The 15,600-nt window shown below is 36.7% G+C and overlaps 1 protein-coding gene and 1 pseudogene across 7 annotated transcripts in view; both read right to left on the bottom strand.

The window, feature by feature from the left end:
* The window catches only part of DYM (dymeclin), a 277,415-nt gene that overhangs the window by 45,757 nt on the left and 216,058 nt on the right, over positions 1–15,600 (bottom strand). For 4 of the 6 annotated variants that reach the window (XM_081148366.1, XM_081148361.1, XM_081148362.1 and 1 more), the window contains one exon: positions 6,713–6,895. The exons of the other annotated variants lie outside the window; for them this stretch is intronic. In XM_081148366.1, coding sequence (XP_081004492.1) covers positions 6,713–6,895 — 183 coding nt within the window. The remainder of the gene's footprint in view (positions 1–6,712; positions 6,896–15,600) is intronic. 6 annotated transcript variants of the gene reach the window in all.
* Positions 2,709–3,220, bottom strand: LOC308562778 (ferritin heavy chain pseudogene; annotated as a pseudogene). Its single transcript has one exon. The product of its transcript is annotated as a ferritin heavy chain pseudogene (transcript).

Raw genomic sequence — 15,600 nt, 5'->3', positions numbered from 1 at the left:
TTATATTAAAATCTTGTTTAAAAATATGTAACAACAAAGATGCAAACTAAAAGCCTTCCTCTTATATAAATATCTTTGTGTGCTTTTAAAAAATATTTTTAATTAGATTTTTAAAGAGGGAGTGGAAGGGAGAGGAAGAGAAACATTGATGTGAGAGCAGAACATTGATCAGCTGCCTCCTGCACACCCCAACCAGGGATCAAGCCTGCAACCTGGACATGTGCCCTGACCAGGAATCGAACTGGCAACCTCTCAGTGCACAGGACAATGCCCAACCAACTCTGTGTTTTAAACAATGTTTTTCTGAGAAAAAACTTGGTTAACCACATGAAATGCCATTTTTGTAGGTTAAAAAATGGTTGAAAATTGGTAATTTCATATGGTTCAGCCTAATACCTTTGCATAAAATTTTATTTGACCAAAAATATTTACATAATAGGAACATACATGTTAAAATACATTCTAAGAAATAAAAATTGTCAATGGAAAAGTAGATAGATCTTATAGATGCTTGAAGTTTATAGATTGTTTTTCCTCCTTTCAATATTTACTAAATGCAGCCATTTTCACTAGTGAATGCTTTTTGGCTTATAGCAGTATAAAATATAAACAAGGAATAGCTCTCAAAGGTACTGACCATCAAAAGTAGCCAGGAAGCTTTGTGAAAATACTGATCCTGGAGCCTGCTCAGAGACCTACCTCAGTCTCTCCAGGTGATTCTGACCATCAGCCAGAATCTAGACTGGTCTCCAAATGTTTTCTGATTGTACATTCCTACAAGTAAAGTGAGGAGGTACTTCTAGTATATGTCCTACTTATTTACAAATCATGCAATATACTGTAGCATTAAATGTTTTACATGTTATAAAATGTACATAAAAATTTTAAGATAAGATAAAGACAAAATAAACTAGATTTTAAAAATTACTTAACTGTAGACACAAAACACTTTTTGTACTCAAAATACCATTATTAAAATAATCTGGATAATTAGCTACCATATGTCTTGCTAATCATAAAGTCTTCACATTATCATCAGCAAACACAGTATTGCTCATAGTAAGAGGCACTGTGTTTATACAAATCCATTATGCAAACAGCCTTCTTGATAATTTTTATAGATCCACTTCTTGTGCAATTAGATTGGTCAGTAATTGTTTTTACATTGTAATGTAGCACTTGTTCTAGGAGGAGAGGGATGTCAGCTCTGCCACGTTGGTTTTGTCACATATTATTACATGTGTTATATATTTGAGTACTTAATATTATTGTATTGGCTTCAATCTATGGTTCCTTTACAAGAGTCATGCCAACCATGCCCATTATGTGAGGGTCTGTTCAGTTAAATCTAGATATTATAGCCCAGACATCATGAACACATACCCAATAGTAAACCTTAAGTGACAGAAAGGTGAGGGTACCCGTGGGTCACGCCCTCCAAGTTGAGAACTCCTCTCTTCCCTCAGGATACCTGGAGTAATGACTGTAGCTGACAGAGACTCTGCTGGTGGTCCGAGCGATACCAAGAATGAGTAAAAGTAAATCTATTTTTAATAAAAAAATAAGAGCTCTATCTTCTTCCCATGCTTCTATGAACTGTCGTGCAACCTCTGGAGTATGGGCAACCTCTGGGGTGAGTGTATTATGCTCTTTGGACATTGCTGATTGAGGTAACAAAATACATATAATCAACGCTAAGTGGAACACACAGTACTCTAATGCTCTAGATACTACAAACCAACATGAGAGAGAGTACTTATATCACCAAAGAACTCAGTAATGCAATGAGAGTCTAGTTTTGTTCATCCTGTAGTCTGACTGGCTTGCCTCTAAGCCACAAGGAGCTCCCATTCCCACCAGGAGAGTTGCAGAGTAGGCACGAGACTCAGTTTCTAAGTAAATTCCTTATTATTTTTTTAATTCTCACCTTAGGATACTTTTTCCATTGCTTTTGAGAGTGGAAGGGAGAGAGAGGAAAGGGGGGGGTAGAGAGAGACAGAGAGAGAGAGAGAGAGAGAGAGAGAGAAGGGTATGTGCCCTTGGACGGAATCAAACCTGGGACCCTTTGGTCGGAGGGCCGATGCTCTAACCACTGAGGAAAACCAGCTAGGGCAGTAAATTCCTTCTTTCAAATTGTCTCTCATTTGTATGTTTTACAACTGGCATTCTAATATTTTTACATTCAAACTCCTACTACTTTAGAAAATGATAAAACTACCACTTCCAGGAAGGAAGTATAATTTATAGATCAACAAGGAAGGGAAGAAGAATCTGCATGTTTATTATGGGCCATGTGAGCTACATATACTATTTATTTAATTCTCACAACAGTCCTATGAGGCTGATAAAATCTGTCCTACAGATGAGTCAACAGGATCAGAGACAGAAAAACTTGACCAGGTTTAGCCTGGTGTCAGAAGTCAAATGTTTCTTCTTACTTTGTCATGTTATCTATAGCAATTCTTATGTAACAAAAGTCTTAGTTCTCTTAATAAAAATATTTGAGGTGAAAGGCATAAGCTGTTTAGCGAAAAATTTCCTCTGGAGTCAGGATGTAACACTAGCAAAGAATGTGAAACTAGCAAATATCATCTTCGTTCAAAGATGCAAATTTGTATTTCCTATCATCAGGTTAGAATTTTGTAAACAACAGTAAATTTAGTGACTAGGGAAGTCACCCCTGTGGCTATAAGAAGGCAGCCTAAGGCTTAGCTCTTATTGTCATAGTGTCCCAGGGTGTGTTCATTAAAGAGATACTCTGCCATGCCAGATTCCGGGGACCCCTGTCTTGCTCAAGTTGGTTATGTAGTCACCCAGTTATTTGATGGATTTCACCTGCTCTTTCAGGTAATGAATCTCAATGAAGTCACACAAATGGGGGCCATTTTTGTCAGCGGCCAGTTTGTGCAGTTCTAGTAGTGACAGATTTTCCAAGTATAATGCACACGCCATTGTGTTCAGCCCATTCTCCCTGTTGTCACAATCTGGCTTCTTGATATCCTGAAGGGAGATCTGATTGGCTTTGCAGCTTCATCAGTTTCTCAGCATGTTCCCTTTCCTCAAAGACTGGTGAAGAAAATATATGGCAAAGTTCTTCAAACCCACATCATTATCGTCCAAGTAGTAAGACTTGGACAGGTAAATGCAGGTGGCATAGAGCTCCAGGCTGATCAGAGAGTTAATGGCCTCAGTCTTGCTGGTAGTTCTGATGCACCTGCATTTTTTTTCTGATTTCTTACTGTGGAATCTTATCATTGATTTAAGACTTTTCTTCTCTTCTACTAGAAATATTTAATGCTATAAATTTCGCTCAAAGTTTTAGCTGTATCACACAAATTTTGATGTACTGCATTTTTGTTTTTGCTAACTTTAAAATATGTTCTATTTCCCTTCTGACCTCTTTCATCCATAGGTATACTTTAAATTTCCAAACATTTGGGGTATTTTCCAGATATTTTTCTTACTGATTTCTGGTTTAATTTCACTGTGGTCAAAGAATATGATTTCAAGTCTTTTAAATTTTCTGAGGGTTGTTTTATGGCCTCAAACATGGCCTATCTCAGTGAATGGCACACATGCAGTGCTGACGTTGGGTGGAATGTTCTATAGCCAATTAAATCAATTTAGTTGGTAGTATTGTTTGGATCTTCTGTATTGTTACTAATTTTGTATACTTATTTTATCATCTACTGTGAAAGAAGTGCTGACTTCTCCAATTATAATTATGAGCTTGTCTATTTCTCCTTGCAGTTCCATCAGTGAAGCTCTGTTGTTAGGTGCATCCACACTTAGAATTGTTATGTCTTCTTGGTGAACTGATCCCTTTCTCTTTACATTGTGTCCCCTCTTTATCTCTGGTAATATTCTTTATTCCAAAGTTTACTTTTTTAAAAAAAAATTTTTACTGATTTTTAGAGAGAGAGGCAGGGAGAGGGGGAGAGAAACATCGATGTGAGAGGAGAACGTCAATCGGCTGCCTCCTGCATGCACCCTACCAGCGATCAAGCCTGCAACCCGGGCATGTGCCCTGACCGGGAATCGAAATGGCACTCTTTTGGTCCACAGGACATTGTTTAACCAACTGAGCCACACTGGTCAGGGCCCGAAGTTTACTTTATAATCACTCCAACTTTCTTTTAATTAGTGTTTGCATGGTATAACTACTTCCATCCTTTTACTTTTTAAGCTATCTATATCTTTATTTTTAAAGTGAGTCACTTACAGACAGTACATGGTTATATATTACTTTTTAATCTAATTTTAAAATCTCTGTCTTTGAATTGAGGCATTTAATTACTGACATGGTTGGATTTAAATCTACCACAATGCTTGTTGTTTTCTATTTGTTCACTTATACTGCTTTTCCTGCCTGCCTTTGGATTGAGTATAATTTATGGATCTATTTTATCTAGTTATATCTCTATTTCTTCTTGTGTGGCTGGCCTAGAGTTTATAATATGTATCTTTAATTTATCAATCTACCTTAAAATAATATTATACCATTTTACACTGTCAAGAATTGTAAAGAGTCTGAAATTTTACCCTACTTACAAGGTAACAAATTAGTCAGTTACAGTTTCATGGATCCTGGAATGAGATTTCTGGGTCAGTCATAAAGGATAGTTCGTTAGTCTCAGGAATAGCAGTAACCAGAGCATTAGCATTTTTGCACTGGTTCCTCAAACCCCAATTTGCACAATGGTGACCTTTGCACATGCAGTGGGTTATATTATAGGAACAGAACTCTATGCTTAGGAACCCAAATCTTTTCTAATGGTCAGTAAGCATACCTATCTTGCTGAAGTGGGAGAAACAGACATGCCTCCATCCTATGCCTATGTTCTCTTTGCCTGGAACACTCTGAGCCCAGATATCTCTACCTCCTTCAAGTCTTAGCTCAAATGCACTTTCTCAGAATATCCTTCTCTGATCGTACTCTTTATAACTTTTTCCTCCCAAATGTTTTTATTGAGTTTTAGAGAGAGAAGAAAGGAGAGGGAGAGAGAAGCATCAATCCATTGCTTCCCATACACACCCCTACTGGGGATCAAACCTACAACCTGGGTATGTGCCCCAACCAAGGAATCAAACCAGTGACCTTTCGGTGCATGGATGACACTCAACCAACTGAGCCACACTTGCCAGGGCATCTGACCATACTCTTTAGGTCTGCAATGTCCCACCCTTATTTCAACTAGCACTAATTATCCTACCCCCCCCTTATTTTGGCTTAAGCAACTAAGTAGATACTGATGCCATTTACTGAAATAAAAAAGACTGCAGAAGAAAAGTTGACTCATTTTGTGTTTAATTTTTTAAAGAAAATGAAGAATTCTATTTTAACCCTGCTCACCATTTGTGGGAATATCATATTGGCGACTGAATGGACTAGTTCAGAGTCAGTAAGGATGGTTGGGTCTGGAAATACACAAATCTAACACGAATTTTACACTGTGCAGAGATAAAAATAGTTCTTGCCTTTATCATACTACACAACTATTACTGTTCACTGCCTTTGTTCTCTACTTAGATTCAACCATGACATTTCTTTCACATCCTCTCTCGTTTGCTGCGGTAATTCTATTTTGTCCCTCTGCTTAATTTAGCCAGATCATTTCATCTTCTGAGTTAGATGGGAGGGATACGTACCAATTGTTAATAGAAATTTGGCCACTTAAAAAACACATGTCTAATTCCTGCAGAAGTTAAAAGTGCTTCAAGGTTAGTCACTCCTGTCTCAGGTATTCAACATTGCTAAATGTCTTAATGAAAAAATATCAACTCTCAACTCCCTGTCAGCTAAAAATAACGGTAGATTCACAGTGTCCTCTCCCAATACTTTTCAAGGTTAACTTCATGAAGAAGAAATAGTAAAGGCTTGCTTAAGCCAAAATTTCAGGGGCATATAGGGGAGAGAAGAGGAAGGTAAAGTGCTGAAAGAGGCAGAAAGTAGAGATGTTATTTATATCTTCTACCATGGCATTTTTTTTCAGAACATGTAAAAAGAGTTTAAAATGCTTTTGAATAAATTTCTAGTGTGCCCAGCACTATTTTAGATGGCCGTATTCAACAAAAAGTTGTTGGAAAGCCGGCTCATTTGGAATCTTACTTAGGTTTATCCAAGTGGATGTTGAAAGCACAGAGTTTATAATGAGAAGACCTGGATTCAAGGCCTGTCTGAGTGACTTACTAGCTAAGTGACCCTGAGCCGACCTTTTTCCCTCTCGGGCCCTGCTTTGCTTCCCTCATAGTGATGGTTGAAGGGTCAAATGAGACCTTGTATACGCAAATAACTCATAATGATAAAGCCCTATGCAAATATGTAATCATTATCTAAGACAATGACTCTTAGGCTTGGAATTGTGCTAAAATCACCTGGAAACCCTCTCTCAGCATCTTGGTTTTCTTATCTGGGATAATGGTGAAATATATTTTAGGACATCCATAATACAGATATTAAAATGTGAGATTTTCAAAGAATTGATATTATAGAAAAATGTTAATGATCTAAATGTTAAATAAAATATATATGTGTGTATATATATGTCTGTGAATATAAAACATATACACATGAAATGCAACTATTGTTATAGCAGAATAGAGGGCAAATTTAGTTAATGTTAAAGAGATCTATTATAGTTTTTATCAGGGTTTGTTAAACTCCTCTAATACTTAAAAAAGAACCATGATAAAAATCTTCATTTACACTTACGAGATCAATATTTTGCATTATATCCTGAAATGAAGGATGAGTTCGAAATTGTTCAAAGAGATCTCGTTTGTAGAGCAATGCATACACCAAATTTGGATTGTGGTGAAGAGAAGTTGTCAGGCAGGAATTGATGATCTCCAACATCATTCGAATCACTTCTTCAATGACATTTAGGTCTTGTGCCTGATAAAGAAAGAAAATCTCCACACAGAGTCAGTGTTTTTCTCCTTGACACATAATTAATTAGAGTCAGAGCAATTGCTTAAAACTTATAACAGCACTGAAAAGATCACGCAATCACACTGAAGACAGCAATGGCAGGGTCGGTCACCAAGACTATCAGTCTGACTCATCATCCTGTTGTGAGGCTGGTTCTATGTTCTCCCACCTCTGCAGCCATACAACTTAAGAGCCATTATAAACACCTTTGTTCAAGTTCTTTTCAATAAAAGCTCTATTCCAGTTCCCAATTTCTGGCAGGGAACCTGGCACCACTGTGCTGCCTCCCGCCTGGGTACCTTTGGTGCTGTATACCCTGCAGTAACTGAGCTCCCAGACACCCTGCCTCCTTGCAGACCTGAAGTTCCACAGACTCACTGCTTCAAACCCTGCTCTCTGCTTCAACTTCATTTTCTATTCCTGCTCTGAAAAATATCGACCTCATTTTGGGGTGTGGCTATGTGTTTTAATGTCTCTTGTTATTTCTATATTTTTTGGAGCAAAAGGAAGGAGTTAACCTTCAAATTGGGAACTGACAATATAATCTTGACCAGTGCTCTCTCAATTTATATTTTCATCTCATTTTGGTATTTGAATTAGTCTAAGTTAAGAAGAAGAGAAAGAAGAGACTTCAAGTTTCAGAATTCTCTCTCAAATTCATTTAAGAGCAAGTCAATGTGATATTATGATTCCAAGTCAAAACATTAGCTTTCTGCAGAATTTATGTTCCTAAAATATTTCATACCCATTTATGTTAAGTATAAGTCCTAATATATTAAATTTACATTTCAAAAATAAATTACCTGTTGATAGCTTATAATTTCTGCTTTTAAACACATTGGTAATTTATCCTCAATGTTTTAATGAGTAATCTGCTGAAACAAACAGGGTAATATACCCAACCCCCAAATAGGTGACTGTTCATTTAAACCCAAACTAAACTACTGACCATTTATTATTAAGTCCCAAGTCAGATAAAGTATAAACTGGAAACTTTACATCAAAAAGCATATTCCACATTAGTTTCAACTTTGCATCAGACAATCTGACTGAAGGCTCTTTAAGAGTTACACTACCCCTCTTATATTTAAAGGAGTTACTGGGTATTTTATTTCTTGTATGTTTCATTTTTAATGCTATCTTTTACAGATTATTTTGAGCTGCAGATTTATAAATTAAATGATAAGAACATAAAGTTTCTTGCATTATTCAAATCAACTGAAAATGTGTGAGAAGTTAAAGCAAAGACATTTTATGTAACATCCTATTTTGTTGGATTGTCATGTTAGAAAGCATCTTATGTATTTTAATGTTGCAAAACTATTAGGAAAACAAGAATGAGAAATTAAACATAATTTGGTAATTAAAAATCAGCTTAAATTAAGATAGTAGAGCCCAACTACTACCCTGTTTATGAGACAAGGTCAATTTCCTTCCTGGTTACATCCAGGGACAAAATTAAACAACTAGCAGGTAAAAATATTTAACAACAGTGAGTCCTACTGGATGTGGCTTGTACACAATGTAGCAGCCCTACCAGTTTGCACCTGCAGGGTGTCAGTCACAGGTATTCCCACAAATACTTTCATGGGGATTATTTATTGAGAAATAAAATGAGGTTTCCTTGAATTCAGGTATCTACATTAATTGGTTTTATTATATCCAAAAAAACTGTACCAAGAATTTCTACATCAATTATTTCATTCAATTCAGCAACTGTTCAGCTTAATACTGAGCAATTCGTTATTATCTATCTAGTTAGAAGCTTAGAATTTGATCAAAGAATTATAAAATCATAAAACATACTCAGAAGTTATGGAAGAAACTCCCAATACCCCCTTAAATGTTAGAATCCCTTCTACAACATTCATTCCAAGTGGCCAACCAACTTATTCTGAAACATAGAAGGCTCCTGGTTCATTCTTTCTTTGTTACAGCTTAGAATAATTCTGACACCTTAGCACTCCTACTTATTGGGCTTTGTTCTATGCCACTGTCACAGCTATCACCTTCTCCTCAACCCACCAGCAACGTCAACTGTCCCTCAATATAATTCAATTTAAAGCCTTATCACACTATTCATGTTTTGTTAGATAAACGCTCACCATTTTGACTGTTGATCACAGATGTAATTCTGTATATTTAGTTACAGCCATTAAAATCCACAAGTACATAAATGGATATTTATAATCCTAGCAACTAATTCATTTCCATTTTCAAGTGGCAGCAGTTCTCTGCTAACCACTACTTTAATCATCCTTGAAGGAACAGCTAGCATTCCACTGCGTAAGTTGTTTCCTAGTAACCGTGCTCTTGTGGATCCTTCCATTTGTGTTGGGAGATCAAACGCAGCTTCAAGGCACCAAGCAGGTCATGAAATAATGATGGGCCGGAGGGGTTAATTATGTACCAGGAGATTTTGATTTACTAGAAATAAAGTATCAAACTTTTGGCCAATTCTAATTTCCAAGGCAAACTATGCCAATAATTATAATTTAGAAATTACCTGAATTTTCAAGTTGCTACCATGATTAGATTCTACTATGCATGGCAATAAACAAATGAAATCCTTTATGTTTCTTTTCTTTTCTTTTTAAAAATATATCTTTATTGATTTCAGAGAGAGGAAGGGAGAGAGAGAGATAGAAACATCAATAATGAGTCATTATTGATCAGCTACCTCCTACACTCCTGGGACCAGGAACTGAACCTCGATCTCCTAGATCTTAAGTCAATGCTCAACCGCTGAGCCACACATGGCCGGGGCTGTTTCCTTTCTTTTCTTTTTTTTTTTTTTTAAATTGTTTTAATCCTCACTTGAGGATATTTTTTCCATTGCTTTTCAGAGAGAGTGGAAGGGAGAATGAGAAAGAGAGAGAGAAACATTGATGTGAGAGAGACACATCGATTGGTTGCCTCCTGCACGTGCCCCGACTAGGGCCTGGGATTGAGCCTGCAACCGAGGTACGTGCCCTTGGCCAGAATCAAAACCGGGATCTTTCAGTCCGAGGATTGATGCTCTAACTACAGAGCCAAACCAGCTAGGGCTATGTTAAAAAGTATTATTGGGTAATAATCACCACTTGTAAAAAAGATGAAAAATTACCATGAATTTGATTAGAGTTTGTTTAAAATTACAAAGTCATCAAAATCTCAGTATTTAAACAGACCTAAAAGGTATCTAATCTAATCTAATCTAATCTAATCACTACTTGGGTGTCAGCATTTCAAACGGTACTTAAGGAAGGTTGCTATTGGATTATTTTCTATGAAGATTCAATGAGGTAGCATTTGTAAAGCCCTTAAAATAGTGTATGATGGTAAGTACTGTGTGTTTTTTAAGATATAAAAACAAATACATTAAAGTACTTTAAAGGAGAAAAAATCATTTTAATTTTAGACATTACAAAAAAAGAGAAGATAAATGCCTTTCCAAAGTTGATAAATTATTCAATTATTATAACTGCAAAAAACTTAGAAATCACATTTCTTAGTTTTAAATATAAGTCCCAAATTCCACTTGGATTAATTTACAAAACTGGTCCTTTAAAAAAACAAAGGAGCGCCCAGCCGGGCGTGGCTCAGAGGTTGAGCATCGACCTAGGATCCAGGCAATCGGGGTTCGATTCCCGGTCAGGGCACATGCCTGGGTTGCGGGCTTGATCTCCAGTGGGGGACATGCAAGAGGCAGCCGATCAATGACTCTCTCATCATTGATGTTTCTGTCTCTCCTTCTCCCTCTCCTTTCCTCTCTCTGAAATCAATAAAGGTATATTTAAAAATAAATAAATAAACAAAGGAGCAAAAAACCACAAACAAACAGGTGCTATAGAGGTCAATGTATAGGAAAATTGACTTACATTTATGGAATAATATAAGGTTTTATAAAAAGACATGCTTTTAAAAACTATACTTCCTCTACTATGTCAAAATTAGCTGTCAGAAGTAAAATCTGATGGCTCATTGGTAGAACAGCAAAAAGGTGCAGAATATTGCGCCCTTTTCATTCATGGTATTGTATTTTTAGTACACAGCCTCCACTCCAAGAATGGATCCCAGATCAAACAGACTTCTCAAAAAAAAAGCAAAAAAAAAAGCAACTTACTTTATTGCAGAAAATCTCAAATGTAAAGACAAGGACCCTGAGAAAATGGTCCTGTTTTCAGTTGTTTCTGGTGGTTTTCGTACATGTTGGTAATGAACACCGAACAACTTCTGTGCTAAGTAGTGATTTCATGTCAAAGGGACAAGTTGGCAGTTGTGGGACTATCTTACCCTGTCAACAGCACTCATGGCTGCCTCATTATATAAACTTCCTTTTCCCTTTTAAGAGGGAATTTATACAGTTAAATAGTTTCAAATCATTTATTTTTAGTTTCCTTAAGAGAAGCATATGTATCTTGTTTGTATTAGTTTTGGGGGGATTCCAAAAGAGTTGTCTAAATTTCCTGCATTTTCAGCAGAAAATAAAACCTTCAACAAAATTAATGGGACACTGCCAAAGTGGGAAGCAGGGGGAGGAAATGCACAGGCCAGTCTCTTTTTAAAGTTAATGTGCAAATGGCCTTCAAATCCAATCATTTGGTGATAGACCCTTGTTATCTTTATGTTGTTAATTCACTGGCACACACACTGAAAAGCTTTGTAACCATGTTATTTCTAGCCAGAACTGGATTTGTCCCAACATATCGAGCTTCTTATAGCAAGAACTAGCTTTATATTACATGCAAAATCACAGCTGGAGAATAAGTCCTGTGACCAGATGAGACAATGTGTAACCCTAATAGTTCGGGGGGAAAGAGGAGGAGAGCAGCAGGCAGTTATGGCACCAGCGTTCTCGTGTGGGAATGTAAAACGATGTCCTCTTTTTCTTCATTCCTTGGACAGGGCTTGAATGTAGCCCACAAGCCTAAACTAGAACCCTGGGAAGTCTGTTATTTAAAACACGATTACTGGTGGCAGGAAGGCAAGATAAGGGTGGCTGCTAGGGGTCATTGGCTAACTTTACATGTTTTTCCATACTTGGAAAATAGCCAGAGAACTCACAAAAGAGGAATGTTCTCATTGAAATCCAACTAAGTTGCAGCCCCCAACAGTCATATTACCTTAGCAGGCTGCTCACATTGGGCAGAAGGTGGGGTGCAGAAGAGAGCTTCTCCCATTTCCCCAGGCCCCTCCTACAAGCAGAAGAAAGTAGGCATACACCTGAGCTTGGAGTGCTCCAAAATTTAATGTTTTGCCTTAAGAATTAGTGTTGATTTCCATTCTTCTTCAAAACACATTAGTGTTCTATTATAAAAAGAAATATCCTTCCACCCTATAAAAAAGTAATATCTGAGTAAAATAATTATCTAGAAAGATGTATCTTTTTTTTTAAAAATGGCTTTGAGAGTCTACTGAGTGCCTCCCCTCCTCCCAACCTGAGATACAAGATCCCAGTTTTAGTCCCAGCTCTGCCAATCACTAGCTGTATGACCTTTGGTAAGTCATTCAACCCGAGTTGCAGTTTTTTATTTGCAAAAACAAGTGCTTATGAGATTTAAAAAATTCCCTCCTATACTCATCTTAGTTTCCATTAAGAATGTAGCAAATACTGAATTTAGAAAGCACATTTTGTTAGAGTAACCAAAAATGTGATTAATGTAGAAAAATCCTTAGGGTGACTTCAAACTTCAGTGAAATCCGGAATTTACTTTAGATTACCCCAGCACCTTAAATAGTCATTGTTAGTTTAGAAGGAAAAAAAACCAACAAGCTTTGAGAATAAAAATGTATAAGGCTAAGTTTGAAAACAATCCTTCTCTAAACCAAGGAACCTCCTGGCTCTTCTATAACTCATTGTTTCCAATGCCTGTTCATTATCTTTGATACGGTATGCAAGGAAGGGAAATAATCTCTCTAAATTTGTATGTCATGGGCTTCACAGCAGAGGCCTGTCATGCTTGCTGTCCTTCTTTCATTCTTCCTTGGGAAAAGGAGTCAGTGGTACTAAGAAGGGCAGTAAAGAGTCATATATAGGGAATCTATAGCCCTGAAATTTAAATTGGAAAAAAAAAAAAAAGGAAAAACAGAGGTAGCTGCAAATCAGTAGGCAGATGCCCTAGATTGGGTTCTAGTTCCAGTTTTGCCATGGGCTGGACAAGTCAACTTCTGGGGCTTAGTTCCTACAAATGTAAAATAAAAGGGCTCTTTGCAGGGAAGCTCTGCAAGGGACCCAGAGTGCTTAGGATGTGGAAAGCTGCAAAGAATGCCTCTCCTGCTCTAACAATCCGGAGAAGTCAGATAATTTAGTAAGTCGTCTTAAATTCATCAGAGAATGATGATGATAATTCTGCAAGGCAATTAAGTAAAATGAAGTCCCAAGAGGACAAGTCTCTCCCTCTAAGGAGAGAAGGAACACAAGCACTCCCTCACTTCTGGCAGAGCACAGGGGGAAGAGGTGGTTTCCACAGAAGTGGAGAAGAAGGAATCAGCTAAAATTTCAATGATTCTTAAAGGCTAAGTGTGGTCTAATGTGTTGGTCTGGAGAGGTGGAGTCCCAGCTACACTGGAGTTTGCACTCACTTGAATTCAAGCTCTTTTCTACCAGTCTTCACCAGGTAACAGCAACTGAGGGCCAACATTATGATATGTGGTGTTGTTCTAAGCATTGAGAACAGGTACCAAGGATGGAAAATAGCAGCAGTTCTTACCCTGTATTTCACCTTGGAGTTATAACATCCTGTCTAAATCTGTAAGGCAGACATTTCTCAAAAACATTTTCAAGATATGTAAGAAATTTAACATTTTTAAAAGGGAGCAAAAACTTGTTATTTTTACTTGGAAATATTGCAAATATAATTGAGGGATGCTGAACCTCAATCTATATATCAAAAATGACTTTCATGGATTCAATTCAGGAGCAATTATTATGTATATTAAAGACTCCCTGGCTTTACAGAAAATTGGCCAGAGTATAGAAGAGGAATTCTGTGGCATACCAGCTAACAGCTCAAGCTCTGACCTTGATTCAATCAAGGTCAAGGGCAATGAGGGTGACTCAGTCTGCTGCTACAATCTGACTGGCCTTTGAATCCTGTTCTACTATTTACTGCCATGTGATCTCGGGCAAGATTCTAAACCTTGATTTCTTTATCAGCAAACTGTTACAGTAGAGTGGAAACAAAAAAATGAATATATAAAACACCTACCCCAATGCCTAACATGCAGTAGCAGCTCAAGAAATGGTTGCTCTTACTAGTAAAAGCAATAGTAATACTGAATGAAAGTTTCCTATTAGATATTGATGTACTTGGAAGGTAGATTAGCTCTACGGGCACTAATCAAACAACTATAATGTTTTCTGATATGAATTTTTATATCCCTTTAAAGAGAAGTGCTTCCATGACATTGAAATTCGAGTTTTAGAATATTTGTGTGCATTACAATGAAATGCACTGAGCTAACTGTGAATCTAAGATCTTTGAGAACCTAAATGCTATTGTTACACTAAAATAGCTAACTCCTTAGGAAATACAATGTTAAAAAATATTCCAAGTCTAATGCTGAAATATATGTGACCTTTGACTAAAGACAGTTGATTTGAAACCCACTGCAGTATAATCATATTTCAGGTAATTACCAAAAGTTGTATTTATGGTTGCTTAATGACTAAGACCAATGTCTACATTTTGTCCCCAAACAGCCAATGCTTATGATTCAGTCAAGGTCAACGGCAATGAGGGTGACTCAGTCTGCAACTACAATTAGAGCAAGGGATCACTTGAAGTTGCCATGGAAACTGTCTATCACCCAGCAATGATGATTCCAAAACTTTGAGAAGCAATCCTGTATTAAATTTGCAATTTATTCCTTGTGGCAGAAACTAATTTTAAAAGCAGTTTGAAGGTCCTTAGAGTAATGAAGATGCTTATTTACAGCAAAAGGTACTAAATGAGATGCCTTCAGTGTAAATGTCATTGAACTTATTCAAAAGCCTCAAACACACCCCAAAACAATAAATAACCCAATTTCTTTCTTGCTATTGTTTGTGATACAGGGTAGTAAAATAAAAAATGTTCATTCATTATAATCTCTTTTTGTGTTTCTATATGAAAGTAGTTTTGGAGAATGGAACTTAACATGTGTAACATTTATAGGGGTCTGACTTAAAATGGTTCACCTTAGAATCACAGTCTAGCAATCAATTAAGTCATGAGTTGGGGCTACCTGTCAATTTTGCTATATGGTGCCAATTTCCTTGGAAGAAAAAGATGCCTAATTTTATTTTGTGGATAATTTTTTCTGAACAAAAGTTTGTAGAAACAACTATCAATATGTAAAAGATAAAAGAGGGTAGAAAAACCCTAATGTAGCATGAACAAAATTCTTCTCTTAAGGCAAAGAAAAAGTTGACATTAACAGAGAAATATAGGAAAAAAAATATTAAAGGAATCTCTTAATCAAAATCTAGTGGGCAAGAAGGACAGAGTCCCACCTTTCTTTTCTTCTTCTGCATTCTTTAGTTCACTTATATCAATTTGGGAATAAGGAAAAGATTTTGTTACAAGAAAGATATGAAAAGAAGCAAAACACATTTAGGGTAATGCATACATTGTAACGAGTAAACTTTCAAGCACTAGCATCAATGGCAACAAAGCTAAAATTCACTTGGCAGCCTTTTCATAAAA

Source organism: Miniopterus schreibersii (genome assembly GCF_964146895.1).
Source record: "Miniopterus schreibersii genome assembly, chromosome: 10".
Lineage (NCBI taxonomy): Eukaryota > Metazoa > Chordata > Mammalia > Chiroptera > Miniopteridae > Miniopterus > Miniopterus schreibersii.
The sequence above is the reverse complement of the archived record's forward strand: the minus strand, read 5'-3'. Positions and strand labels throughout refer to the sequence as shown.